At 52.3% G+C, this 27,263-nt stretch overlaps 1 protein-coding gene across 8 annotated transcripts in view; it reads right to left on the minus strand.

The window, feature by feature from the left end:
* Positions 1-27,263, minus strand: part of DENND1A (DENN domain containing 1A) — a 545,539-nt gene that overhangs the window by 12,423 nt on the left and 505,853 nt on the right. For 6 of the 8 annotated variants that reach the window (XM_032251630.1, XM_032251633.1, XM_032251628.1 and 3 more), the window contains 2 exons: positions 17,538-17,591; positions 10,979-11,067 (listed from right to left, as the gene is read on the minus strand). In XM_032251630.1, coding sequence (XP_032107521.1) covers positions 10,979-11,067; positions 17,538-17,591 — 143 coding nt within the window. The remainder of the gene's footprint in view (positions 1-10,978; positions 11,068-17,537; positions 17,592-27,263) is intronic. The other 2 variants (XM_032251634.1, XM_032251629.1) reach the window with 1 other exon arrangement.

The raw sequence follows: 27,263 nt of genomic DNA on the forward strand, positions 1-27,263 counted from the left end.
AAATGAAATGCTGACAAATGTAGATATTTCAAATTTAATTGACATTTAAATGTACTTGAGATAAAGACGGGGAAAAATCAGCAAGGACTTGGTCTCCGGAGGTGGTGAAGGGGAGCTGGCGATTATTTTTGAAAGGATCACTTCACTCAGGCACAAAGGATCTTCACTTTGTAAATGTCTTGGCTGTCCCTGCGTCCCTCTGTCACGTGGCTCCAGGTGCTGATGAGCAGGGACAGGCCCCAGGGTGAGGCCAGGTCCTGCCTGTCCGGTGGGTGCCAGTTTGTCCAACCACCCGCCACTCTTCCGTTTCCTAGACAGGCCAACTTGGAAAAGTCACTTCACCTCCCCGAACCTAACTTGCTTTCTTGTTTTTAAATTTTCTATTTCCTTAGATTTTTGGGGAACAGGTGGTGTTCGGTTACATGAGTAAGTTCTTCGGTGGTGATCTGTGAGATTTTGGTGCACTCATTGCCCAAGCAGAGGATACACTGAACTCAGTTTGTAGTCTTTTTTTTTTTTTTTCTTTTTTTTTGAGACGGAGTTTCGCTCTTGTTACCCAGGCTGGAGTGCAATGGCGCGATCTCGGCTAACCGCAACCTCCGCCTCCCGGGTTCAGGCAATTCTCCTGCCTCAGCCTCCTGAGTAGCTGGGATTACAGGCACGCGCCACCATGCCCAGCTAATTTTTTGTATTTTTAGTAGAGATGGGGTTTCACCATGTTGGCCAGGATGGTCTTGATCTCTTGACCTCGTGATCCACCCGCCTCGGCCTCCCAAAGTGCTGGGATTACAGGCGTGAGCCACCGCGCCCGGCTCAGTTTGTAGTCTTCTATTCCTCACCCTCTTCCTACCCTTTCCCCCTGAAGCCCCAGAGTCCGTCGTGTCATTCTTATGCCTTTGCATCCTCGTAGCTTATCTCCCACTTATGAGTGAGAACATATGATGTTTGGTTTTCCATTCCTGAGCTACTTCACTGAAAATAAGAGTCTCCAATTTGATATACGTGGCTGTGAATGCCATTAATTCATTCCTTTTTACGGCTGAGTAGTATTCCATCATATAGCTATACCACAGTTTCTTTATCTACTTGCTGATTGATGGGCATTTGGGCTGGTTCCACATTTTTGCAACCTTATTTTCTTATCTGTAAAATGGAGATTCTATAGCCCTCCTGAGAGTCTTATGGGAAAAGTTAAATGCAAGTATTTGTAAAGGGCTTTGCATGGTGCTGAGCACATAGTGAATAATCCACTATTGTCCACATGCCACGTTTGCCTGCTAACAAATAGATTCTGGGCATCTGTATCCTCTGCAGGGTCTTTCCTAGGTGTTCAAGGATGAATTAGGCAGTCCCTACCTTCCCAGAACTTTCCAGGTATGGCGAGTGGTCCTCAGCTGGGCATATCTCAGCACATTAGAATCATCTGGGAACCCCCACTCTCCTGCCAGAGATTCCACAACACAGAAATCTCTGTAGCTCCAGCTACTCAAGAGGCTGAGATGGGAGGATCGCTTCAGCCTGGGAGTCCCAGGCCAGCCTGGGCAACACAGCTAGACCATTTCTTAAAAAAAAAAAAAAAAAAATAGAAGGTGGCTCTGAACCAAGACCGTGGGATCTCTGGGGTAAACAAGAGTGGTGCGGGCCCCACAGAGAAAACTCTGGAATTGGACTGGAGCTGTTCTCTGAGCGACCCACGATAAGGGCTAGGACTGTTCTCAGGGAGGAAGAACTGGCGACAGAGGACACTGCTGTACGCAGGAACCTGTATGCTCAGCTGCAGGTGAGTATCTACTTAAAAGCAACGACGAGAAGAACTATTGTTGCAGCGAGTCACGATCACCAGGGTGCTCTGCCTGTTCTGGCTGTCCAGTGAGCTGGTTTAGGGGAGGTGGGGGGAGATGGGTGAGTGTGGACACCAGGTCCTTCCTGCCGCACTGGGACTTGCTCTGCCAGAGGACAGCAGTAAGGGTGTGCCTGGCTCAAGGGCTCTTGGACAAGGCTCCACTTGGGAGGTGATGTGGGAGCCGGACTTTTTATTATTTATATTTTTTTGGAGACAGTCTCACTCTGTTGCCCATGCTGGAGTGCAATGGTGTAATCTCGGATCACTGCAACCTCCGCCTCATGTGTTCATGTGATTCTTGTGCCTCAGCCTCCAGAGTAGCTGGGACTATAGGTTGTGCTGCCATGCCTGGGTAATTCGTTTTTATTTTAGTAGAGATAGGGCTTCACCATGTTGCCCAGGCTGGTCTTGAACGCCTGAGCTCAGGCAATCCATCTGCCTTGGCCTCCCAAAGTGCTAGGATTATAGGCGTGAGCCACTGTGCCTGGCCGGAGCTGCACGTTTAATCCTGAGTGTGGGAGATGTGGCATGACCTGGAGGCATCTCTGAGAGGGGCAGGCACAGGGAACTTCATGTCAGGTGGGGAGTTCAAGAAAAGAAGCTGGAGACTGGCAGGGACCAGGCTGTGGAGGGCCCGGAGCCAGCGCAAGGATGAGAGGTGATGTGCAAGTTTGGGGGTGGCGCAAAGCCTTGGGGTGGCAGCAGTCAAGCAGGAAGCATGCCTGGCTGCCCGTCCCCTTCTCTTGGGTTGTGCCCTTCGCTTTTCCAGCCTTTATTCGTGCATCTATTTAATTACTCCTCAGTCTGTAGGCTCACTCCTTCCTGCTTTCAAAAATCACGAATGCCAATTTCACACATCCATACCCATGCCCCAGCATGCCCCGAGAAGCCCTTCCACGGCCATTGGGTGGACACTCACATAGGCAGAGGCCCAAGCACAGGACATGGGCTTCAGACTCTGTGGTGGAGGGAAGATGGGGCTGGGGGTTCCTTGGGGGCACTTTCCACTGCAGGGAAGAGACACTGTGCAGAACCCCTGCTGCTCATCCTGAGGACAGCCTCTCCATCCCAGAGCCCAGATCTGGAGACTGACTTCTGGGAACCGTGGCGGCAGCGGTGGGGGAAGAAAGCAGTGGCCGTGGGACCTGGCTGCCCTGGGTGCACATCCTGGACTGAGGGCACATCATTCCACTGGGTATAGCTGCGGCTCCCTCATGGTTGAATGACCAGGCTATGAAGATTTTTTGGGGAACAGAGAGTTCAACCAAAACAACACTTGTGAAATTAGTGGGCACAAAACAGGCACTGGAGAAATGGCAATGTGGCATCTGGAAGAGGCAGAGGTCTTGGGTGGGACGGTAAAGCCCTTCAGGGGTGACTGAAATCAGTCATGTCTTGAGGACGAGGCTCCTGTTCCTAAAGCATCCCCAAGGTTCAGTTTTCCAGCTGGAATTAACTCCTCCTGTGGTGAACAGCTCCTGGGAAAAGTCCTTCCTTCCTAGTTGCCAGGCAGAAGTGGTGACATACAAATGGGCCCTGTGTTGCTACAGATCCTTGGGGGATCCTGGGGACAGAGATGAGGTCTCCTTGGCACTTCCTGCTTTTCCGGGCTAGGTTCAGGCTCCATGGCTGGCTTCAGGCTTGGTTTTGTCTCCAGGGCCCAGAATCCACTGTGTGTGGGGGGACTGGGGGGAGGGTCAGGCCAGAAGCCTCTAGCCCTGCTAATTGGGTCTGTGACCTTCTGCTCATGTGTTTGGATTCCTGGCTGCTCAGGGAGTGGGCCCTGGCAGCCTGCCAGGGGGTAGAGCCCAGACAGCTGCCCCTACCCCCTGGGGCCAAGGGCCCAGCTGGCATCTTGGAGACTGGCTCCTGGGGCTGAGCACAGTTCCTGGCTCTTAGAGGGCCGGGGCTGCACTAGCAGCTTCACGCGCACTTCCTAATCACACCCGGCACGCAGTAGGTACTCTTCATCTGTTTGCGGTTGTTACTAGACGCCCCTCCCCCGCCTCTTGGGCTCCTGACTGCAAGCCGCACTCTGCCTTCACAGATTCCTTTGCTCATTCACCCAGGAAATATCTCTGAGCAGAGGTCTGGGCTTGGCTCTGGTCTGGGAGTTGGAGAGTCAAAGCTGAGGAGGAGCTCACAGACTACTGGTGCGCCTGGTGTGCGTGAGATGAAGGGGAAACTACAACACGGCAGGTCACGGCCAGATCAGGAGAAGCGCAGGGGACTGTGGGCGTGGGAGGGAGAGAGTGGGCCGTTCATGGGGGTGTTGCAGTGCTGAGGCTGTGGCAGCCACCTCAGCAGGTAAGGCGGGACGGGAGGTCACATACCCGGCTCACTCAGGATGCCAGTGCCTCCTGTGGGCATTTTCCCCAGCCTTGCTCCTGGAGATGTTAACAGGCATCGCGGTAAGCGAAGAGGGCCAGGAGACATACCCAGAGCGTCCGGGCTGGTGCCCGGTGGGCCAGGACGCTGACTCAGGCCTGCTGGATGCCAAAGTTCTGCCCACGCACTAGGCCACTATCCAAGTGATGGGCCCACGCCCGCAGGGCAGCTGTGAGGCTGTGCAGGAGGAAACATGCTCTACCCCTGTGTGAGCCACAGCTGGGAGCGACTGAACTGCTCAGGGCTGTGCTGAGGCCAGGCCCGAGGAGGACGAGGGCGCTGAACGTGCACAAGCCACATGCCAGCTTCTGCCGGAGCACGGGTGCAAGTGTCCAAAGAGTCAATTGCAAAGCGTTCTGAGACCTGGGCTTCGGGAGGGGTTTTCTCACTAAATGCTTCTGACAGCTTCTTCTGATCTTAATCTTCTGGGGCTTTGGTGCTGGGGTCACGCAGTGCAATTCAGAGGATCAGACGCTCCAATTCCTAAGCAGCATGGGCTGGACATTTGGCGTACACACTGTCTACGTAGCTGGCATGGCCTGCGGAAGTTTTTCTTGTCCAGAAGGAATCAGAGACATGTTTGAATGCCAGTCACATGTTCCTCTCGGTCCCTCAGAACCAGATTTCTGGGAGTCCCGTTCTGGTGAGAGTATGAGGTGGTACAATTCTTTTAGAAAGTTATTCAGCAATATGGAGCAGAAATCTTCTTATGACTGGTTAAGGATAAAGGCTTCTGGCATTAGAGAGGCATGTTTGAGGCTCAGCTCTGCTACTAACTAGCCATGTGACCAAGGGCAGTGACAACCTCTTGAAGTCTCAGCTATTTCTGTAAAATAGATCTCACAAGAGCTACCCCTACATGTTTCTTGTGAGGGTTAAATGAAATGGTGAATGTCAAGTGCTTAGCATATTCCTACTTAATGAGAGTTGTCAACAGTTCCATTTATTTTTCCGTTTTAAGAGTCTCACTCTGTTGCCCAGGCTGGAGTACAGTGGCATGATCTCTGCTCCCTGGAACCTCTGTCTCCTAGGTTCAAGTGATTCTCCTGCCTCAGCCTCCTGAGTAGCTGAGATGACAAGTGTGTGCAACCACACCTGGCTAATTTTTGTATGTTTAGCAGAGACAGGGTTTTGCCATGTTGGCCAGGCTGGTCTCGAACTCCTGACCTCAAGTGATCCATCCACTTCGGCCTTCCAAAGTGCTGGATACAAGCATGAGCCACCGTGCTTGGCCTAGAATAAGGATATTTACCCTGACATTTTTCATATGAATGAAAAGCTGGAAAGAATCTAAAGATCCAGCATGAGGGCAATGGGTAGGCAGACATGAACATACACACAACGAGATCCTCTGCAGTCACAGATCACAGGCGTTACACAGACACACGGAACACGTCCACATGCTGGCATACTCCAAGGAAGCTGCAGCTCTGTCAAAGACATGGAGGGTGAAGACTGGGCGGGGAGCTACAGGAGCGCTAGGAAGCAGTGGAATGAGCTAATGGGATTCAGAACGAACGTGTCTCTTTCTCCTAGTCTTCCAGATTGTCTATCAGGATACTGGGTAATTTTTACAAACCAAAAATTACCCAAAAAGAGCAGATTTTGCATGGATCTGGCCAGAGAGGTGAGCTGGGCGACAGTCCTGGGCCTTGGTGGCTGAGTCTGGACCCTTCTTACTTAGAACAGTAGAACTTCAAATAACCAGGATGCAGCCAGTCAAGACCCTTGTGTGACTGGAGGGTGCTCAGTGTCTCATCCGTTAGGAGGCAAGGCGTGCGGTGGAAAGAACCCGGCTCTGCACGCAGGTGGTCAGGAGGGGCCCCTCAGATCCACAACCACTGCAAACCCCTCCCCCTGAAGACTAAGAAGACACCTACATCTGGACTGTGGAGATTAAACGAGGCAGATGCATAGAATGGTCTCCTGCATACTCTCAGCAACTCTGTGAGGGCCAGTGCTCCGGCCCCTACTGCCGCCTCCCAGAGGGAACAAATGACGTGCTGCCTGGCAGAGAGAAGAGCCCGGGGCTCAGTGTGTCACTCCCTGCCTTGGCTTTAGTCTGCAGTGTGCCATCCTGAGGGGCCCAGGGGCTCAGACCACAGTGCTACCTTTCAGAGCCTGCCATTGGCTCTTTCTAAGCATCCAGTTGGATGGGCAATTCCCCTATACCTGGAAGGCCAGAAGGAATATAACTTGGGGCCTGGCAGACATGCACACCCCACGGAAACCACCATGGCCCACTTTTTTTGTTTCTTCTTTTTTTTTGAGACAGGGTCTAGCTCTGTCACCCGGCTGGAGCGCAGCAGCATGATCTAGGCTCACTGAAAGCTTCACCTCCTGAGTTCAAGTGATTCTCCTGCCTCAGCCTCCCTAGTAACTGGACTTACAAGCATGAGCTTCCACACCCAGCAATATTTTTGTATTTTTAGTAGAGATGGGGTTTCACCATGTTGGCCAGGCTGGTCTCGAACTCCTGACCTCAAGTGATCCACCTGCCTTGGCCTCCCAACTTGCTGGGATTACAGCTGTGAGCCACGATGCCTGGCAATAATTAGGTTCTTAATGAAAAGCTTAGTTAGTAGAGAATAATGGACTAGGCCTCTGTCATCAGACACCTGATCCTACCATTTCCTTGTCCTAAGAAACTCAGGGCAAATTACTGAAAGTCTCTCTGAGCCTCAGTTTCTCTATCTGTTCAATGGGAAAGTTACCACCTACCTTTGACAATCTTTTTTTATTTTATTTTTTGAGATAGGGTCTTGCTCTGAGGCCCAGGCTGGAGTGCAGTGGCGTGATCTCAGCTCACGACAACCTTCAACTCCCCAGCCTCAAGGAACTCTCCTGCCTCAGCCTCCTGAGTAGCTGGGACTACAGGCGTACGCTACCATGCCCAGCTAAGACCTTTGACAGTCTTAAGGGATGTTCAGTAAACGTCATTTCTCTTTCCTTCCTCAAGAAGAAACACTCAGGCACCAGTTCACACAATTTCTTTGGCAGTAAGAAGACTGAACAGATCCGGTTCCCAATTCCGGCCTTCAGGGAGCCAGAGAGGAAGGGTGGCCTGCTGGGCAGGCATCTCCAATTACGATGTGGGGCTGTCTCTCTGGGCAAAACCAGAGTAAAGATGGACCTTGAAGGGCCCCATTCCAAGGACAGCATCAGAGTGTCATGGAGAGAATGAAATCAAGAATTCTGAATGCCGGCCTGGCCACTTTTCAACTGGGCGACCTTGGGAAGACTGGTCAAATTCCCATTCTGAGCCTGAGCTTCCACTCTGGAAGAAGAAACGATGCGAGGCCCAAGAGGGCCTAGAAATCAATGGGTGCTCCACCGTGCCCCCTGCTGACGGGTGTCTAACTCACAGCCTCTCCTGTGGGATCCCTCCTACCCTGATCCCAGCCACAGAGAAGCCCGGAGGTGTCTCATAAGCTGTGCTCTCAATAGTGATGGAAGTAGCCAGTACTTCTTGAAGAGATTTAGTAACTGAATATTAGCCAAGTAATGTTACCTGAAAAGTAGAGGGAATATTTTCCCCAGAAATTGCCAACAGTCAGTTTTAAGTGGCTAGGAAACCCACTGTTAATCCAAAAAGAAAATTTGACATAGGAAAATTTCATTTTGGGAAAATGCAAGTCAATGCAAGAGTCAGCATGGGAACTCCCTTTTAAGGCCTCCTTTAAACAAATCTTACGTAGCTTCGCCTAGTAGGTTTTCAAAGATACTTTGCTGAATGCATGAATGGACAGACGGAACGACAGAGGGATGGACATCGGCTGGGAAGGAAGAAATGAACTTCATGGGTGGACTGGCCAGAGAGCTGCTGGCTGGTGCTTCTGAGCCCTGATGAGTCCCAGAGTGCTCAGCGGCTCCAGGAGACAATCTAGCTCTTAATCAGCCCTATCTTGCTGCCCACAAAGCTGGTTATTTTATTTTATTTTTGAGACAGAGTCTCACTCTGCTGCTCAGGCTGAAGTGCAGTGGTGCCGTCTCAGCTCATGGCAGCCTCCGCCTCTGGGTTCAAGTGATTCTTCTGCCTCAGCCTCCTGAGTAGCTGGGATTACAGTAGCTGGGATTACAAGCACCACCACACCCTGCTAATTTTTCTATTTTTAGTAGAGACAAGGTTTCATCATGTTGTCCAGGCTGGTCTTGAATCCCTGACCTCAGGTGATCTGCCTGCCTTGGCCTCCTAAAGTGCTAGAATTACAGGCGTTGAGCCACCCTGCCTGGCCAAAGCTGGTTATTTAATGTGCAATTAGAAGTGAGAGTTGAGGCAAGAAGTCAGGAGGACTGAATCTCTCCCCTCCACTTCAGACACCCTGCATCCCCTTCCGCTGCCCCAATCCTCTAAGTTTCCGAAGCACTTTGATATTCCCAGTGGAGATGAAGATCTGTGATTCAAGAAAACCCAGGCCAGATTAAAGGGCCAGGCACCAAGTCTGTGTGCCCAACACAGAATCACCACCCAACAAAGGCCCATTAGGATTGGGCCCCTGCTGCCGGCCTGTCTTGTCACATCTCTCAATACAATGCCAACAGATTGGTGGAGACGGTTTCCTCCCCCTCCCCCAAACAATATTTTATGAGGAGTCTGTTTTATTAAAATATTTTCCGCTGGATGCTTCCTGTGTTTCAAGAAGTTGGTCCTGCCAGCTGGAGCTGATGACAGTTAAGAAAAACACATCCAAGTGCTGTTGTGACATGGCATTTGGAAGGGGAGGAGCACCATGGGGGGGTGGGGGAGGCAGCATGGGAAGAGACGTAGAAAAACAGTGGGTTGCACCAGAAATGCCACTGGCATTAAGGGAGAACAACCTCCCCTTCCTCGTTAAACAAACGTGAGCAGAAATCCTTGGAATGACGTCCTGAAACCTGCCCCTCTCTCTCCTTGTGGGCTGAGCTGTGACGTATGGTCACAGAAAACCTGTCATTTGTTTTCTATTGCTGTTAGTTTGCCAACCACCAAACTGGCTCCCGTGCTCCTGCTGGCTTATTTCAACCCCAAATATTTCCCAACAGAAGTAGAAAACAGGACATACTGAAACAAACAACAAACCAGTCAACCCAACCAACAAACCGAAAAGTGATACTGACACAGTTCAGGTGATAAGTGGGAAAATGGGATGATCAGATACCGGCTCTTTGGCACACACTGCGGAGTCGGCCCCTCTGCCCAGCAGGGAAAAGCAACGGCGTGAGTCGATGTGATGAGGAGTCTAGCCTCTCATTGGGAACTTGGCCACAAAATTGGTAATGCTTTTCTGGAGGATGTGGAGTATAGCTGGTGTTGAAATGGTGATTTTGTGTAATGCAGGAATGTTCTGGCTTACATCTCAGTAACAACAGGCCTGTGACCCTGTATCCTGGTTCAGTGTCTAAAAGGTTTAGTCCAGTTTTAAAGAGGCGACTTTAAAGAAATGAGATAAATTTCATCCCCTTAAGGAGGCATCTTTAGTCGGAGGCACTCAGGTGCCATGTAGCATTCTCTCCACAAGGGGGCAATCATAATCCATCCCTCAATGTTCCCACCAGGCTATTGTGCAGAGCAAAAGTTAAACTTACACCCAACTTCAGGAGTCCTCTCTTCCAAATATCTCATAACTGAGTATCCCTGTGTGCCATCACGTGCACACACACCACACACACAATTCCACGACTTTCTGGGCAAAGTCTGAGGGCTTTCTGGGTGGGCTGGTTCCTTAAAGACCGTATACCCTTATCAACTAGAGAATCCCCGAGCGCTGAAGTGAACTACAACTTGGGTTAGGCCCAGCTTGGCATTTGGAATCATTTTTTCCCTTCTCGCTCCAGTTCTGCCTCGGACCTGCCATGTCCCTTACCTTCTTTCCCTGAGACATTTTCTGAGAGCCAGCCAGACACGGGGGCCCTTTCCACCCAAAGAACTTCAGGATCCCTAGGGTAATTTTTCTGACTCCTCCAGCAATCCTAGACCAAGATGAACTCATGCACTTTTTCTAGGCATCACAGGAAGCCAGCGTGTCACCGCTGAGTTGTCTGGATAGAGACCGAGGGCTGCGTGCCTTGCAGACAAAGGGGAGCAGCGCTACTGTCTGCAGACGGCTGTGGTCTGGACTCAGAGCTGTCGGCAGCCTTCCGCCTCACCCTCTGCAGGCAGCTCTATCTCAGGCCACTGCTTGTCTTTCTGACTCATTCACCTCATCTACCCCATGCCTCCTGGGTAGGTGACTCTAGGCCAGTCCTACGGGAGGTGCTGGGCATAACACCCAGGGAGTTCCGCGTCTCAGGGAGGTGGGTAAGACAAACCACAGTAACATAAATGCTGTGGCACAGGTGGGCAAAGGGTCCTGGTGGGGCTGGGGCAGTGGATAAGGGCAGTCGTATACAGATCTCGGCCACGGAGGCCTAGGAAGGTGGGTGGGCCCGGTTCAACACTTGGCCTTCTTGACCAGGTTCTAACCCTCACCTAGTGACTCGGCTTCTTCAGCACAAGAGGCTTAGGACCTTCTTCTGAACCCAGCAAAGTACCCTTTGGACCTCACCACTCGAAATCCAGCCCAAGTGCCTCACTCCCTGGCCTCTGGGGCCTCCTGCTGGTGTGACAACCAGACCGAGTAAAAAATCAAGCCCTGTTCCCTGAATGACCCCTTTGTGAAACACCCGCTGGGGGCCCCAGGGAAGCCTCACAAAGGCTGGGGCTCCACGCTTAGGCTCCACAAAGTGCTGGCCCTGCAGACAGAGGGAGAGGCGCGATGGGGCACTCACTGCTCAGGGCTGGGCACAGACGTCCTCCGGCCTTCCACTGTGATGTTGCTCTTTGGTCTCTTAACGACATGTGGACGAGGTGGGCGCACCTGGAGGGAGTACGGGGGAGGCCCCCAAGAAGAAGTGAGTTGGAAAAGCCATACAGGAACATTCTGAAGACTTGAATAAACGCCACCCCCCACAAAATGTTTAGGGATTTTCAAAGCTACAGGCTATAAAAGCCTGGCCTATCATAGAAACATCACCATCTAATTGGCAGCAGATAGACACATTAACTGGAATTCTGTGGCCTATTCAAATCAGAAGGGTGCTCCTGGAAAGCTCGGTTCTTCATCTGCAAGATGAGGATAGTTCCACCAGTCTCCTCGAAGGGCTGCAGTGAGGGTCCAATGACATGATGTCTACATAGGACCCGGAACAAAGAGGCCCCTTATCAGTGACAATTCCCTCCCATCTTCCTCTGACACCCATAAGCTGGTTTTGTAGAAAGGGTTTCACTCAGACTTGTTTTTAGGGTACACATGCTTCGTTTGCTCTTTTTACAGCAGAATCACAGGGTGCTTATTTTCCTCTCTAAGAGAGGCATGAGAGAGTGGCAGTACAAACTATTTCTCCACTTCCCAGGGTATCCCTGTGCCACTCCTCCCAGGGGGTTCAGCCTGGATGCTGCATATCTCGTGTAGCCGCGCGCACCGTGGAGACCCACTGGGAGGGTCTGCAGTGGGCACACCAGGAGGGACACAGCTTCCTAACCCCACAGCTGCCGCTGCAGCAGAGAGATGGGTTTTCCTGACCTGCTGCCTCTGAAACCAAGATGAGGGCCCACAGAAAAAGATGCCTTCATCCCTTGATCCCCCGCCAGAGCCTGTGATAGGGGTTAGGCTGCCCTTAGAAGGACACTCATTTGGTCCAATCAACATTACATGGCTTTAAATTTGGCACAGCCATCTCTGTACACTCCCAGTGTCCGAGAGACAAGTTGAGAGCTACGCTGAGAAAGTCTATTTCTGAATTTCAGTGCCAACACAACCAACCGAGCCTACCAGGGCAGGGGGGCTTGCTATCTCTATGGATGGGATGCCACAATTGCTGACTTTCCAGGACAGACAGGGAAGGAGAGCAGGCGCACACTCCATTTCCTGCCTGCCCTTTTTCCTGAACATCAAACCCCTCGCCCCCCAGAAGCTTGTAGGCGACACAGCACAGTGGCTTAGGAACACAGATTACAGAAGCTGGTTGCATGAAAGACAAGTCTTTATGGAGTCTCATCAAGCCCTCAGGTCTGCACACGCCTGATCTAACCAAAGTTTTTCCTGTGGAGTGGCCAGTCTGATCTCAGACTGGTTTGGCAGATCAGGGATGTGGTAAACACCAAATGCATTCCACCAAACTGGCTGTCTTGTCTATGGGGTGATTGTGAAGACCAGATACAGGGAGAGCCCTGCATGGGGTCCGGTACATAGTGGGGGCTCAATAAATGCGCATCCTGCTCCGTGACCTGGGTGTCCCTTCCTATCAACAACAAAAGGAAGACGAGGCGGGGATGTCTCTGGATTAGAAGATGAGTTTTAGGATTCTCTTGTCCCTGCCTAGCATTCTGCGGACTGCCTGGTGTGTCATGGTCGCTCAGCAAGATTTTCAGAAACAAATGAACGCTGCTGTTCGGAATCTGAGAAGCGCGTGATGACGTTGCTAGTATCATCATTGTTAGAACCGGGCCTGCCACACACTCACATTTAGTCAACATGGGCTGAATAAACAAGTGGGTATCCCCGCACCCCCCTAACTCTCAACTGCTTTCCCCAGCTCTGGCAGCTGGTAAGCAGGGTCACCTGGCTGGAATGATCCCCACCCCCAACTTCTCCCCACAAAAGGTGGGAGTGTGGGTTAGGGTGACGGGACAGTTCTGTCCCTGCCCTGGGGGCCCTGGGGCAGAGCTTTCAGGAAAGGTCAGACTTTAAGGCCTGTCAGCTCGTCCTTGCACAGGGCTGCTCCTCGCTACAATAAAGGCGGGTTAAGAATGTGAACTTGTGGCTGAAATGGGGGGATTAAGTTTGTGGCAACTTCAACTGAACTTGCAACGTGGTGAAACATGGGGAAAAAGAACAACAGAGCTAATTAGACGAGCTGAGCTGTCAGAGTGCCGCTGAATGGCTCAGCGCCAACAAACAAAAGGAATGGGTTGGCAATCAGCGGGATCGGTGGAGGAGACTGCTTCATTAGGGATGATAAAACAGACAGAGCAGGGGGGGAGGGGCGGGGGGCGGGGAGCGCCGGAGCCGCCGAGGCTGGGGAGGGAGAGAAAGACACGCCAGACCCAGAGGCGGTGGGTCACCAGCGCGGCTGCCGACCCACCCAGAGTCACACACACCTGACTGGTGTGGACAAAGCCAGACACAAAATTACCCTTGCAGACAGGACCATCCCGAGATACATGGAGGCCTCCTGACTTCCATGTACACAAATCTCACAAATACACACTCACAGAGGCACGCGCAAGAGGTTAAGGCACATCTATGAATCACACACGCGCACGCACACACACTCACACGGTGGCGGACCAAAACCAGGCACAGATACACACAGACAAAATGGTTTAATTAAGCCCAAATCACAGACGATACAGACAAGTCTCGTCATATTTCAGCGATCACACCTGTCTTTTCGGGGTGCTTGGGAAGGGTGGGCATTGGGGATGAAGAACCTCGCAGGCACACAACAGTGACTGTCCCCAGCGGTGTGAGGGTCCCAGCCGCGCCAGGGGAGAAAATGCTAAACAGAGATTTCCAGCTCTGTTCAAGGGGGACTGGAGGGGAAACTTGGGAAGCCAGCCAATTCCCCACTGGATTTAAAACCTGAGAAATCTAAGTCGGCAGGGTTAAATGTGTATTGAATACAAAAGCACTGAGTACATTTGATTTTAATGGTGAGCAAGAAATAATAAATACAGGGCTTATAAAGCGCTTCACAAGCAGGCTGACAGCAGCCTGCCTCTCCCTGGCAGGCCCCAACCCATGCCCCTTCGTCCATGAGACACTGGAATGGTTTTCTTCTGCTCTTTCCTTTTTCTTCTTTTTAAAAAGAAAACCCAAATCCTCGGGTAACATCTGAACTCCAGCCACAGGTGCCGGGCTACAAAGCTCCTTCCAGAAAGTCTGAATGGCTAGACCCTCCCCCACCCCTGCTACTCTGGGCCAACAGCTGCACTTCTGTCTGGAACATTTGTGGCTAAGTGACCCAGCAAAGCCACGCTGGTGGCTGGTGGCCCCTGACATGGGAAGTTTGTAGGCTGTCCTCTTCGAGGCCCCTGTGGGCTTCCATATGTCGAGTCTCCCCAGTTCCCACCTAGTGTGTGGCAGTGTGCACTGGAAATGCTTGCCTCAGTGCATGGAGAATCAACGGTCCCTAGCGGCCCAGAAAGCACCAACCTTCTGTGACTCCCAAATTGGTCTCTTAGTGGTGTGGCTTGGCAGAAGTAGTTCGGGGGACATGCCAGGGACTGTGGTAGCCACTGTACATATACAATCTCGTTACCCTTACCAGGTGGTACTGTTAAACCCATTTTACAGATGATGAAACTAAAGCTCAGAGAAGGTGAGGATCCTGCCTAAGGTCACACAGCCCAGAAGTGGCCGAGCTGTAATTCAAACCAGGGCAGGCGTCTCTAACTTCCAAGCCTAGGAGAGCTGGTCCTCCTAGGCCCCCCTGCCTCTTTAGCATGCCATCAACCCAGGAGGTCCAGCCAAAGCTAGCGCCAGGCTAGTCACCTCCTGCATTAGCTCAGTGCCTGAGGCCACTGCTGCTCAGTGTCTCACAGCGTCTGTCTCCCCAAGTCCCCAGCTGCATGGATGCGGCTGCCCACCCCTCCATCTGCACAGATCCCCACACTAGTAAGACAACCTGGAGTCCACTGTAGCTGTCTCCAATACTTGACTTTTTCTAAGGGGAGTGATCCTTCCCTGAATCACGACTTCCAAAAGATTCCTTGCCCGCTTAGGATCCCGAGCCTCCGAGGGGAATTCTAAGGGCTACCTGCTGCTGACTTTGGCTTAAGGGGAGGCTGTTTGCTAGAAAACAAAGAGAGACAGTGGAGAGAGGCAAGCTGGGCTCAAAGGCAGGATTGTCATCAGGCCTATCATCGTCCCTGTGGTGTTGGCCATAAATTAGGGAGATAGCATCTGCCTGCTCTGGGCTGGACAAATGAGATAATCATCACACAAGTGCCCAGCACAGTCCTAGGCACCATGAATGGTGCTCAATGAATATTCATTCTCTTCTCTTCCGTGTCTCTGCAAGACCTAACACTGGAGATTCCACAGACATCTCAGCTGCTGCTGGTTATTTGTTTTCTTGACTGAATTTTTTTCTCCCCCAGCATTTTATATAGGTTGAGTATCCCTAATCTGAAAATCCAAAATCTGAAACCCTCCAAAATCCCGGACTTTTTGAGCCCCAATGTGATGCTCAAAGGAAATGCTCACTGGGGTATTCTGGATTTTGGATTAGGGGCACACAACCAGGACGTATCATGCAAATATTCCAAAATCTGAAACAAACTGAAACCTGAAACTCTTCTGGTCCCAATCAGAAGATGGAAGATCCAGAGAGCTTGGAATGCTGGCAAGACCACGAGTTCTAGAGTCCCGATGACCTTATTTGCAGTTGAGGAACCTGGGTTAAGTTACCAAGCATCAGTGTTCTCATTGCTAAACTGAGTGGTGACGATGCCTGCTTCACTGAACCATTGTGAGGCTCAGCTGGGGTGAGGCACCTAAGAATGATTTGCTGACTGTAAAATCCTAGGCAAATGATAGTTCTTAATAAACTGGGCCATTCCTTAGAGGCTGTAGGATGTAAAAAAAAACCTGTTAAGAATAAAACTGCTACTGTGTGCCAGGCACTGTGTGTGTTCTACAAATGTCATCCATTTTCCTTTTCACAAAACCCCTCTAGGAATGAGGGCACAGCCCAGGAGGTGAAATGAGACTCAGAGAGCTTCAGTGCTTGCCAGATCACACGACTTCAGCATTCAAGCCTACCTCTGTCGGCCTCCCAAATATGTGCTGTTAAGGACTGTACTGAAACTCTCACTAGTCACACAAGGTTCAGTCTAGAAGGGGCCTCCTGCCCCACAAAGCAGTTTCTTTTTGCTGCTTGTGTCTTCCTTCCAGAGACAATGAGCAGACATAGTCTAGCTCCTTGCCAGCTGTGCTGATGGGGCTTTGGGCCAACCACACTTTGATGGGGGGTATGGGATGGATCCACTGTCATGTGTGGCTGGGAGTGTAGACTCACAGTGGTCATAGGGGAAGGCATCTAAGGCCCCCCAGCCTCCCTCCTGGCCCTCTAACTCTCACCCACAGTAGGAGGGGAGGGAAGGGGAAGGGGAACAGTGCCATGGAATGGTCAACATGCACCCAGAGAGCAGCTACCCAGTGGATGCTGGGTGCATCTCCCAAGGTGAACAGATGCAGTTCACCTGGTCACCTACATGCCCCAGCCTCCTTGCCTTCACAAGATGGATTTGGATACGTGCACTGCAGAGGGCGGGAGGGTTAGGACACTGGGTTGTAGGGTGCTCTTTGGCTGGCCACAGAGTGATGGTCACAATGAACAGTAGATGGAGAAACTTCTCCCTTGGTAAGCAGCCCTCACCAAAAGGTCCTGGCAGGTTTCCCACTTTCAAGGCACCTGCTAAAGTCCACATGCCTCAGCATGGCAGAAGTCCTACCAAGGAACATGACTCCACTGATACTTATGGGACCCAGACCCAATATTTTTCCATGGATGGATATCTCACCCTCCCACCCCATTCCCAGGAGGTGGTGGGTATATATTTTTTCCTGCTTCCCCATCCTTACTTTTTTTTTTCCCCCCTTTTAAGAGACAGGGTCTTGCTCTGTCACCCAGGCTGGAATGCAGTGGAACAATCATAGCTCACCGTAGCCTCAACTTCCTGGGCTCAAGTGATCCTCCCATTTCAGCCTCCTGAGTAGCTAGGACTACAGGCGTGCACCACCATGCCCCTTACTTGGCACTTTACATGGGAAGGCGGATCTCCAAGGAAGGCCTGGCAGGGGAGCGGTACCTGTCTCCATAAGAGATGGCTCCGCACTCTCTGGACATAGCCTCCACCCGCAGGAAGGTACAAACGCATTTCCAGGCCAAGATCTGGCAGGAAGGAGACCCCTGCCCCCAGAGACCCCTGCCCCCAGACTTCTGCTTCCTTTGTGAGGAACAGGCGAATGGAGGAAGGCTTTGAACCCCTTGCTCACCCTGTGAGACTTGCTCAGATGATGCACACACAGCACACACACCACACAGTGACCCCCTTGCTATCTACAGCTCTGATCTGCAAGTCACCAAACTTATTCAGAAAAAAAGCGAGAGAAGCCCAGAAAATGCAAGCTCATGCCACACAGACAGGGAAGCTGAAAAACCCAATTCCCGGTTCTCTTCTGCCAGGCAGGAGGGTCCAAACTCCGGAGGTTTAGTCAGGCTGAGGGAGGACGGCTCAGGCAGTGTTAGGTGGGGGGGGGCGGAACCGCCGGCTACTCACGGGCCTCGAGCGCTGTATCTTGGGAGGCAGTCGGGTGGGACGGAGTCTCTGCAGCTGCATTAAAGTGGAAACTTAAAACATCAGGATACGCTGAGAAGGCTCAATGCATTTCCACACACGGCCTGGGGAAGGCACCCAGTCACCTGAGCCAGAGCCAGAGGGCCATCCTTGATGCCTCCCGCCTTGTCCCCACTGTCCACCTCTGAGGCTGGCTCCTCTGCCCATTCTTTCTTTCTAGCCTGTCTCCAGACTGGATTACTGCAATCATCCCCCGACAAGGCCCCCAGCTCCGCCCTCCACCGTGCTCCACACAGGCCGGGGGGCCTTCCCAGGTGCAATACGGCCACCCACACCCTCTCCAGACCTCTCACGCCCCCTCCTGTCCTTGGGTGCCTGCTCAAGGCTTGGGGCTGGCGCTGTATGTCCCTCAAGACCGGGACCCCACTGTGTCCCACACAGACCTTTCTCAACCTTCACCCATGCCCGCCCTGGGCAGGCCCTTTAAGTAGCCCTGGGCTCTCATGCCTAGTTTCCCACTGCCCTCCGGGTGGAACGGGTGGCTCCAGCCAGACTGTGCTTGTCCTTCAAGAGCCCGTCAGGTTGGGTGCTGCCTCGACTCGCATTGCCTCCTTGTCTCCTGCTATGTGGGACCAGCATGGGGTCCCTCACCCGCTACCCCATGGGACCTTTTACATGTCGGTCTCCAAGGGGGTTCATCCCTGTGCCTGCAGGCTGCGTGGGACTTGGGAAAAAATCTGCTCAATAACGTCTGATGAACAAGTAAAATTTGTACAAAATGATTGGCTTTTGAAATCAGGATTTGAATCAAAACCTGTAGAGTACAGACTTCTCAGCTCTACGCTCAAACCCTTCATCTTCAAAGCCCAGCGGTGTCCTTTCAACAGCCTGCCTGTCTCCATGCTCTTGCAGGTGTGGGAGACAGGGAGCCCGAGTAAGGAGAGTAGAAATTCACGCGAGACCCAGGCCACGGACCCGCAGCCATCCCCGGGAGGCTTCCGGTTGTTTCCTTCCCATTCCGTCACTCAGGTCACAAAGAATTATCTAACTGGACAAAATCCAGACCTGCCCTGGCCAATATAGGAGCCAGTGTCCCCAACGGCCAGTCCATGCTAAGATGTGCTATAAATCCCAGCACTTTTGGAGGCCAAGGCAGGCGGATCACCTGAGGTCAGGAGTTCAAGACCAGCGTGGCCAACATGGCGAAACCCTGTCCCTAAAAAAATAAAAAAATCAGCCGGGCATGACGACGGGTGCCTGTAATCCCAGCTACTTGGGAGGCTGAGGCAGAAGACTCACTTGAACCTGGGAGGTGGAGGTTGCAGTGAGTCGAGACCGTGCCATTGCACTCCAGCCTGGGCAACAGAGTGAGACTCCATCTCAAAAAAAAAAAAAAAAAAAAAGTGCTCTAAGTGCAAAACACTGGACTTCAGAGACTTAGCACAAGGAGAGACTGTCAAACACCACAGTAATACCTTTTAGATTACATGTTGAAATAATATTTTGGATATACTGGGTTAATTATATTAAAATCAATTTCACCTGTTTATGTTTCACATTCAGAATTCCACAGGCGACTCCCGTAGGAAGCTCCCATGATGTTTTCCTTGGACAGTGCTGATTTACAGCTTTACTGAGTGGGAGTGATACTTCAGATCTCAAATCTGCCCTATAACTTGCTTTCTGAAGCTGCCCCACTACTCCTGGAGGATAGGGCCTGTGTCCCAGTTGCCCCTGGGTCCCTGCATGGAACCTGCTGGGGCAGCCTTAGGGGAAAGCTGGCCTGGGGACTTGGTGGAGGGTTTCCTGGTGGCACATGGAGAACACGTAGGATAAAAATACACCCCGGCTTCCCAGATCCTATGTCATTAGCTGGGCGTGAGGGCCGACCCTCCCTTGGTGACCCTTCTTCAGCTGGAGGCTACCTGGGAGTTGGGGATGCTGCCTGGGAATAGGCAAGGCCGCCATGTTTTTTCCCCTTCATGGCTTACAGGAAGTGTGTGAGGTAAAGGAGAACAGGCCCACCTACTCATTCACACTGCTCAACAAGAGGAAGAGATGGTGAGGGAAAGGGGAGCCCACACCCCCACGGGCACACAGGCTGCTATCCTCTGTTTGGACACCCCACTCTCCTATACTACTCCCCAGTACTGCTTCTCTTATGCTTGGCCTTTCTACTTCGGGGGACCAATTTCTCCAGTCCCGCTGTCCTCACTGCTTGTCACCTCTGGCCTGGGCTATTTCCGCTCCGGCTAGGTGGCAGTGCAGCAGAGTGCTCATGAGGCAGCCTCTGGGGCCAGACAGTTTTGGACAGAACCTCAGTTCTCCCATTAGCTCCCTGGGTTACTCCAGGCCCACGATTTGACCATTCCGAGCCTTGCTGTCCTCATCTGTGAAGAGCAGGTAACAGCAGCGCCTCCCCAAGTGGGCCGTTAGGAAGATTCAGTGAGCTGACGGCCGTCAGGTCTGTGCACAGTGCGGCCACAGACATTAGCAACCATTACCATTAGCAGGTTTCCTTGCCACCAGCCTCTCCCTCTCCCAGTCCGTCTCCTACATTTGTTTCCAGAATGGACTTTAAAAATGCCCATGAATGCCCACCCAATCATGCCACTTGCCAGCTTAAATCACCTCAGTGGAAGGCTGGCATCTCGCAGGGTATCTGCTGAGACACCATCCTGGGAGACGCTTTGTATGAAGGGAAAAAAGGAGGTTCCCCAGCCAGGCGAAACTGAGAAATGCGGTCTTCTTTCTCCTTTTGGGGATTCACAATGCCTGTTAGCATAGCAGAGGCTGGTGAGTCTAGCGAGAAAAGCACCCACCCAAAGCAGGCAAAAACCTATTAACTCTTTTGTAAAAGTCCTATTTCCCAGATTTATTTGAACATAGACTTGCTTTCCCTATAACACCCATGAATGGAAGATGCTGTCTGGTGTTCAAAGCCCTCCAGATTCAGGACCCCACATCCACCTCTGCAATCTCATCTCTGCTGAAACCCTGCCTCATATCCACAGCACACCGACTGTCGTTATCAGCTTGCTCATGTCTCTATTTATCGTAGGGTCTAGTAGAGTACTTGATACCTAATAGGTGCTCAGCAAATTATTTTTGGCTTAAACTTCCTGGTACATGTAAAAACACACCAGAAGTCAGTTCTCCAGATTCTTCAACTAACTTACTTTCTTTTGGTTGTCATCAGGAAGTGCTGGTTCTTTTGCAACTGAATTGATAAATGGCAGGAAGAAAGCAGCCTCTGGACCACACCCAGCCTAGAAGCTAATAGAGTCAACTGGGGGATGTAAAGATGCCAAGAAAGAGGAATGTGGTACAGATGTCCTGGCGCGACCAGATAGAGAAAACAAAACCCAACCACGGCAACCAAGAGCAGGAAGCCACACTGCCCCTTCTGACGCTTGGGGAGGTTTCCATGCGGGTTGTCAGCATGAAGGGACCCTGTCACTAGAGGAAACACACAGGGACAGGGGCCTGCACTCACGGATCCTGGGCTTGTTATGATGCTGGAGCATATCATGGGGACACCTGTGGGGTGGCCGCCAGGAAGAGAAAGGTGAACTCCCAGGAGGTGTGCATTAAAGACTCCCCGCCCCGGGACTTGGGGGAGGGCTGCACTAATTATCAGGATGCCCTGCCAGGAGTGTGCAGGCCCTGGGGACCAGAGCTGAGGCTGGGGACAGGTGAGCAGCTGGATTGTCACCAGCATATTAGACAATGATCCCGTGGGAAGCAGTCTCAGATTTTGGACGCTAGAGCATCTGATGTGTGCAGTGCCCTCCTGCTCCCACCACAGAGGCTCCAGGCCCAGTTGGTTTGCTGAGTGACTTTGGCAAGCAAGTGACTTCCCTGGGCCTCAGTGTCCTCATCTGTAAGCGCAGTCACTAGGGCCCTGCTGCAGGGTCAGGGGCACAGTGGACACACTGCCAGGGAGGCCTCTGCTTCCTAGACAGGGTGTAGCGGGGCCACTGGCCATGGTGGATGTACTTCAAATAAGCTGGGGTGTCCCCAGCTGGGGACACAGATGGGGGAGGAGGACTCTGGAGACCATTAAACAGGCCTTAGTGGGCGAGTGGTGGTGATTTGGGTGGGAAGATGGGGTAAGAAGATGAGATGGAAAGGATTAACTCAGAAAAGCACACCCTCTTCTAGAGAGTGGCCCTGGTGCTCCAGAAGCCGAAGCCGTCACTAGCTGAACGTGGCGACCACAACAGTGTTGGGTGAGGCCTGAGAAGGTGGCAGAGCTGGCCAGGACTCAGTGAAAGTCGTTTTGAGCCTGGAGCGGTTCGTCTCCCATCTGGCTCAGCTCTTGTTCTCTGCTTCCCCAGCCCACAGCCTAGGGCTGAGGCCCTGGGCCTGCTCCTGTTTTAACCTGGTGCCCTGGCCTTGCTAAGCGGCCTAGTGGCCACAGACAAGGGAACAGATTGGAGGGAGGTAAAGCGACCTGCTCAATGCCCCCAGCTGGTAATGGGCAGGGCTCGGAGCAGGTCTCAGGCCTCTTGACTGTGAATCCAGTGCTCTTTCCACCGTTGAAGGAAGCAAAGGTAAAACAGGAAGAGCTTTAAAGTAGACGCAGCAGAGAATCCAAGAGATCTGGGCATCTTTGCATCGAGGTCACGTTATAGGTGATCCTCTGTCCCTTGGCCAGGTTGAAATGTGGCTACACAGACTGCTGTTTCTTAAGTCAGTTAAAAAAGACTGGGCCTTTGGTGATCTTTTGCTAAGGAGAGTTCAATTAGACAGTTCCTCCGGCACTTCCCGAGCTGGGGCATGGCAGGAGGGGTGGGAGGGCCAGCAGAGTTGGGAGAGGGCTGGAGGTTTCTTCAACGGTCAATGCAAAATACCTGCCTTCCTGAAAAACACATCTGGTGGGGGAGCAGATTGGCTGTCACAGAGTGGAAGGATTCCTCCTGTGTGTGTTTATGTAGCAAGTATTTGGGGGCCAGGACCAGGGGCTTCAGAGAGCAAGAAACAGTCCTTGTCCTTAAGAACTGCATAGTCTGGTGGGATTTGATCTACACCATGGGAAAATATCTTTCTTAAAGAGAAAGAAGTATTGGTGAAGTAAACCCCAAGAAACAGACTTTGGGTTAGAAATATACGGGTTCACTGACAGAACTGGCTCTGTCACTTTCTAGTTGAGTTCAGCATGGGCTCTGCCACCTAGGCGAGTTATTTAACCTCTGAAGTCTCAGTGAACTCTTCTGTAAAATGGAAATAACTCCCAGGTTACAGGCGCTGGTGTGAGGATGAGATGAGCGCACAGTGACAGCCGCATGAGGTTCTGGTCCGATATCCTGAGGATGAAATGGAATCACTCAATCTTCCCCGTGGGACCCACAGGTCTTTCCACAAAAGTCCTGTGGACGTGAGGACCCTGCTTTTCCAAAGCTGTGGGCTGTCAGCAAGGTTCTGCTGAAGGAGACTGGATTTTAATAATAATCTCTTCTATTTATATACTGCATTTTCCTTTCAAAGCATTTTAACTTCTCCTCTTTCTTTTGAACCTCACACTCCCTGGTGAGGCAAGTTAGAGAAGGATTATTTCCCTGTTACAGAGACAGGAAACAGGAGGCCCAGAGAGGTTAAGGGACTAGTATGAGGTCACACAGCTAGTAGCAAGAACTAAAACAAGCAGGTATTCTTAGCCCATTGTGCTATCCTTGTCAACTAAAATTTCCAGTCACCTGGAAGCCTTTCTACATGTTTTTTCTAATCCTTGTCCCTTCCGAAGTTAGAATCTGTTGTCAGAGATCTGTGGTGTAGAGAAAAGGCTGATGAGAGAGTAGCTGACACCTTCTCCATCTTTCCTTGTTCGAGCATCTCTCTGTGGCACCTTCCAAAGGAGGAATGTGATTTCATTTGTCCATTCATTCAACAAACAGTGTGTGGCGTTCTGGGCACAGGGGCGCATGTCTGAACCAGACTCTGGTAGAGGGCGCTGTCACGCAAGTGGGACAGGGGAAGGGCTCTTCCATGGGTTGGGGGTGGTAGGGAATGAGGCAACAGCAGACAGGGAACCACAGTGGTCCAACCAGCCAAGAGTGAGGCTAAATATAAGGACAGGGTTGGCCAGGACCCGGGAGGGGTTGGGGGAAGGTCAGATAATAGAGGGCCTTGAATGTCAGGCTAAGAATTGTGGATTTTCTTCTGAGCTCGGTGGGAGGGATATAATCAGAAACACAGTAAGAGAAACCTTGACGTCCTTGGTACAGAAAACGCATTGGAGGAGCATGGGTGGGCTTCTAAGAACAGACACTCCCCTCCAATCACAGGAGCCTGCCCAGGCCTCCATATTGTCAACCCACCGGCCCCGGGCCAAACCACTGCTGGGAGATGTGAACACAAGAGAGGGTAAGACCGAAGGCATGATTGACACAGAAGTCCCAGAGAAGAGGGGACCTCTTTGGCCTTTGTTGGTCTCTGCCTGGCCCTCGGCATCCCTATCTGTCAGCTGTGTGGGCCAGGTGAGTATGCTCATTGGATATGAAACCGGCATTTATGAGGGCAGCATCTGATTTGCAGTTAATTTGTTGATGCAGCAAAACACATTGTTTCCAAAAGGTCAGGAGGGGAAGGCGTGTTGGAATATCAATTTAATTACCTGGGTGGCATGGCTGAGTGGGCGCTCTGCACGGGGATGTGGGGTGGAAAATGCTCGACTGCCAGGTGGTGACTTGGGGGCAGAGAGCGCAGTGTCTGGGGAGGGGAGGCGGTGTCCCTGCTGCCCGGGAGCCAGCCTGCCTGCGCTGTGGGCAGAGCCAAGGCACTTCCGGCTGCTGGCACTTCCAGGGCCTGAGCAACTGCTGCAGACTCACCAGTGCAAGCCTCCTCTGCAGGGAATGAGGGTTGCTACCCATTTCACAGATGAGGGGAAGCAAGGACTTGCCCAGGGTTGCACAGAGCAGGTGGACGGCAGGCCTTCAGAAGAGGGCCAGCGAGCTCATCTCGAGTGAGTAATGGGCCAGGGCAGGGGTGCTTTGGTGTTTGTGTACAGGGGTGAGGGCAGGCAGCTGTTTGGGAACCGACCCATGGATTCACTCAGGCCCCAGTGAAGGGGCTATCTGGGACTATCCCTTCAACATCCTTGTGCCGTCAGAATGAGCACCCCCACTTCACTGCTGGGACAGCAGGGTCATACAGAAGGTGAAACGTCAATGTTGGCAGGAGATGGGCCAGATCCTAATCTGGGCATAGGATAGGTGAGGAGGTACAACAGAACAGACGCTGGAGGCCACAGGGCCCAACCAGGTTTGCTAAAGGCTCAGGGCTGTGCCTGCAAAGATCGGAGTGGGTGTGCCTGATGGCAGCTGGTGCATGACAGAGCTAGCCTCTGAAGCTGGCCCCAAAGGGGGGCTCAGATTCTTTGTGTGAAATGTGCACTCTGAATTGTCCCTTCCCTGCTGGGTTCCTACCTGCCTCAGTGGGGGAGGCCTCGTCCCAGAGCGGGAAGCTGGATAGGCCCTGGCATTTCTCAGTTCGTCCCAGTCAGATACACAGCTAGGAATGGAGAGGGGAGACAGCAAATTCACAATCAAACTCTGCTGCTGTTTAAAGAGGAAAGCGTTCACCTGGTTAATTTTCCTGGCTAGTAGCCACATCAATGCTCTGACCTGTGCATGAAAAAGACCCAGTTGGGAGGGGAAGACAAAGCTTTCTGTAGCTTTACAAAGGGCCTCTGGGCCGAGAGCAAGGCTCCACTACTCTTTGGGACTGGAAATCTGCTATTATGCAAGGCATGGAAATAAAAGAGGGCTTCTTTTGATATGCCTCCAAAAAGGAGTGCATTGAAGCGATATTTTTGTGGAGTGTCTCCTTTGAGATGCCCAATAAGCTCTCTCGCCGGCACAGCTCTTGCCTAGCCCCCAGCTCCCATGGCTGTCTCTGCTCCTCTCCGTCCGCCCTGGACGAGGGCTGTGCTGCTTGTTGGGGAGGATCAAATGCTTGCCTCCGCTTCAGAGCTCCAGCCAGGGCAGCTGGAGAAGACCAGGCCCCGATGTCGCGTAGTGTACAGCGTGCTTCTTGCTTGAGCCACTCAGCGGGGCACCCAGAGGGGATGTGGCGATCCTAAGGCCTGAAGCATTTGCAGAGGTAGCAAGCTGTCACTCTAGAGGGATGTTCCTTGCAAGACGCTGCACAGGAAGGACTTCCACATTATGGCGGAGGAAGAGGTTTCCACGTGGTGAGAGTCTACTCACATAGGGCGACAAGGATGTGTTCCTTCAGGGAAAGGAAGGGAGGATGGGAGAGGCCTGGGAATACTCAGGATATCCTAGTGGTCCTGCAGAGTCTCAGACAGAGGCTCCATTATGGGTGCCGTTCTGCAGGCAGGGAAACGGAGGCCTCTTGCCTAAAGGCACAGCACATAGGTAGGACACACAGAGGTGGGGCTGGGCTTCACTCTCTGGATGGCGGACTCCACAGTGAGGTTTCTGGGTGCCTCATGACTTGCCCTCTGGAGGCACCACCTGTGAGGGGGATGAGGGGGTGCTCAGGATCAAAAGGGGGTCCTGGAAGAAAAGCCACAGCACTTACTGCAGCGTCTCGCAGAGATGGTCTCCTGAGAGGGCGCGCTCAGGATTCAGGGGCTCACCAGTCCTGTCAACCACTCTCTCTGGCTGGGTCTGGGTACTCTCTTTGCCATGAGTGAGTGCTGAGCTGAAAGACGTCTCAGACTGGTCCTGAAGAGCAGTGCATTCTTCCCCGATGTTGACAGGAGTAGTATTTTGTAGTGGTGCTGGTTAATTTGTAGTGGCATTTGTGGTTTGAAGCCTTGTCAAGATCCCTGATTACTTCCCGTGCAAGGAGCTTGGCTGACGGGGAAGTTCACATGCTGAACAAAAGCAGCGAGGCAGCTGTGAGGGAAGGCTGCGTGGGGGCCGGGTGACCCTAGCCGCTTGGGGGACCGAGGCGGGGGAGGGAGGAGGGCCAGCAGTGGGGCAGGGGGAGGGGAGCCCTTTGTTTTTAGTCGGGTGCAGGTGCACGGTCTGAATAGGTGGCATCCCATTGGCGGCTGGAGGTCGGGCACCAGATGCGGCCGGTGCCTGGGCAGGGGCAGGGACCTTGCTGACATATGCCATTCTTTGCCAGACAGAAGCAGGAGGCAGGCGCTTTGCTGCTGGGATGCATCTAGGATGGCATCGAGGTGCCTGGGTGACATTCCCAGGAGGTGGGGGACACGTGGTTAGGTTAGAGGAGGGGCTTCCAGATGTTGGGGAGATGGGCTCCTCTCTGGGGCCACTGTTTTCTGGCACTTGCTATGTACCAGGCCCTGTGCCAGGAGATCTACGTGCAAGGTCTCTATTGATCTCAGCAACCTGCAAGAAGGTGGAAGATGAAGAAACTGAGGCCATGTCACTCAGTGACTTGCCCAGGCCAGGCATGACAGCTAACTGGTGGCAGAGCCAGGATTGAAGCCCAAGTATGCCTGACTCTAAAAAAACCCACACTCCTCCCATGAGACCCGACACACAAACAGCAGAGGGAAGATGTTAAAACACATCCCCTTGGGGTCGAGGGGTCTCTTCTCACTCCCTGGGGAGTCCTCCCTCTGACGTCCTTTGAGTTTTTTGTCCTGCTAACTCTGTTCTGACCACACAGAAAGCGTTGTCTTTGCAGCCGCCTGTATTTCACCAGGCCCGTGTCCCTACTCGGTGAGAATTTGCTCAGTACATTTAAGGGCCAGGGCCAGCTCAG

Source organism: Sapajus apella, unplaced genomic scaffold (genome assembly GCF_009761245.1).
Source record: "Sapajus apella isolate SASKATOON/1434 unplaced genomic scaffold, GSC_monkey_1.0 scaffold76, whole genome shotgun sequence".
In the NCBI taxonomy this organism is placed as follows: Eukaryota; Metazoa; Chordata; class Mammalia; order Primates; family Cebidae; genus Sapajus; species Sapajus apella.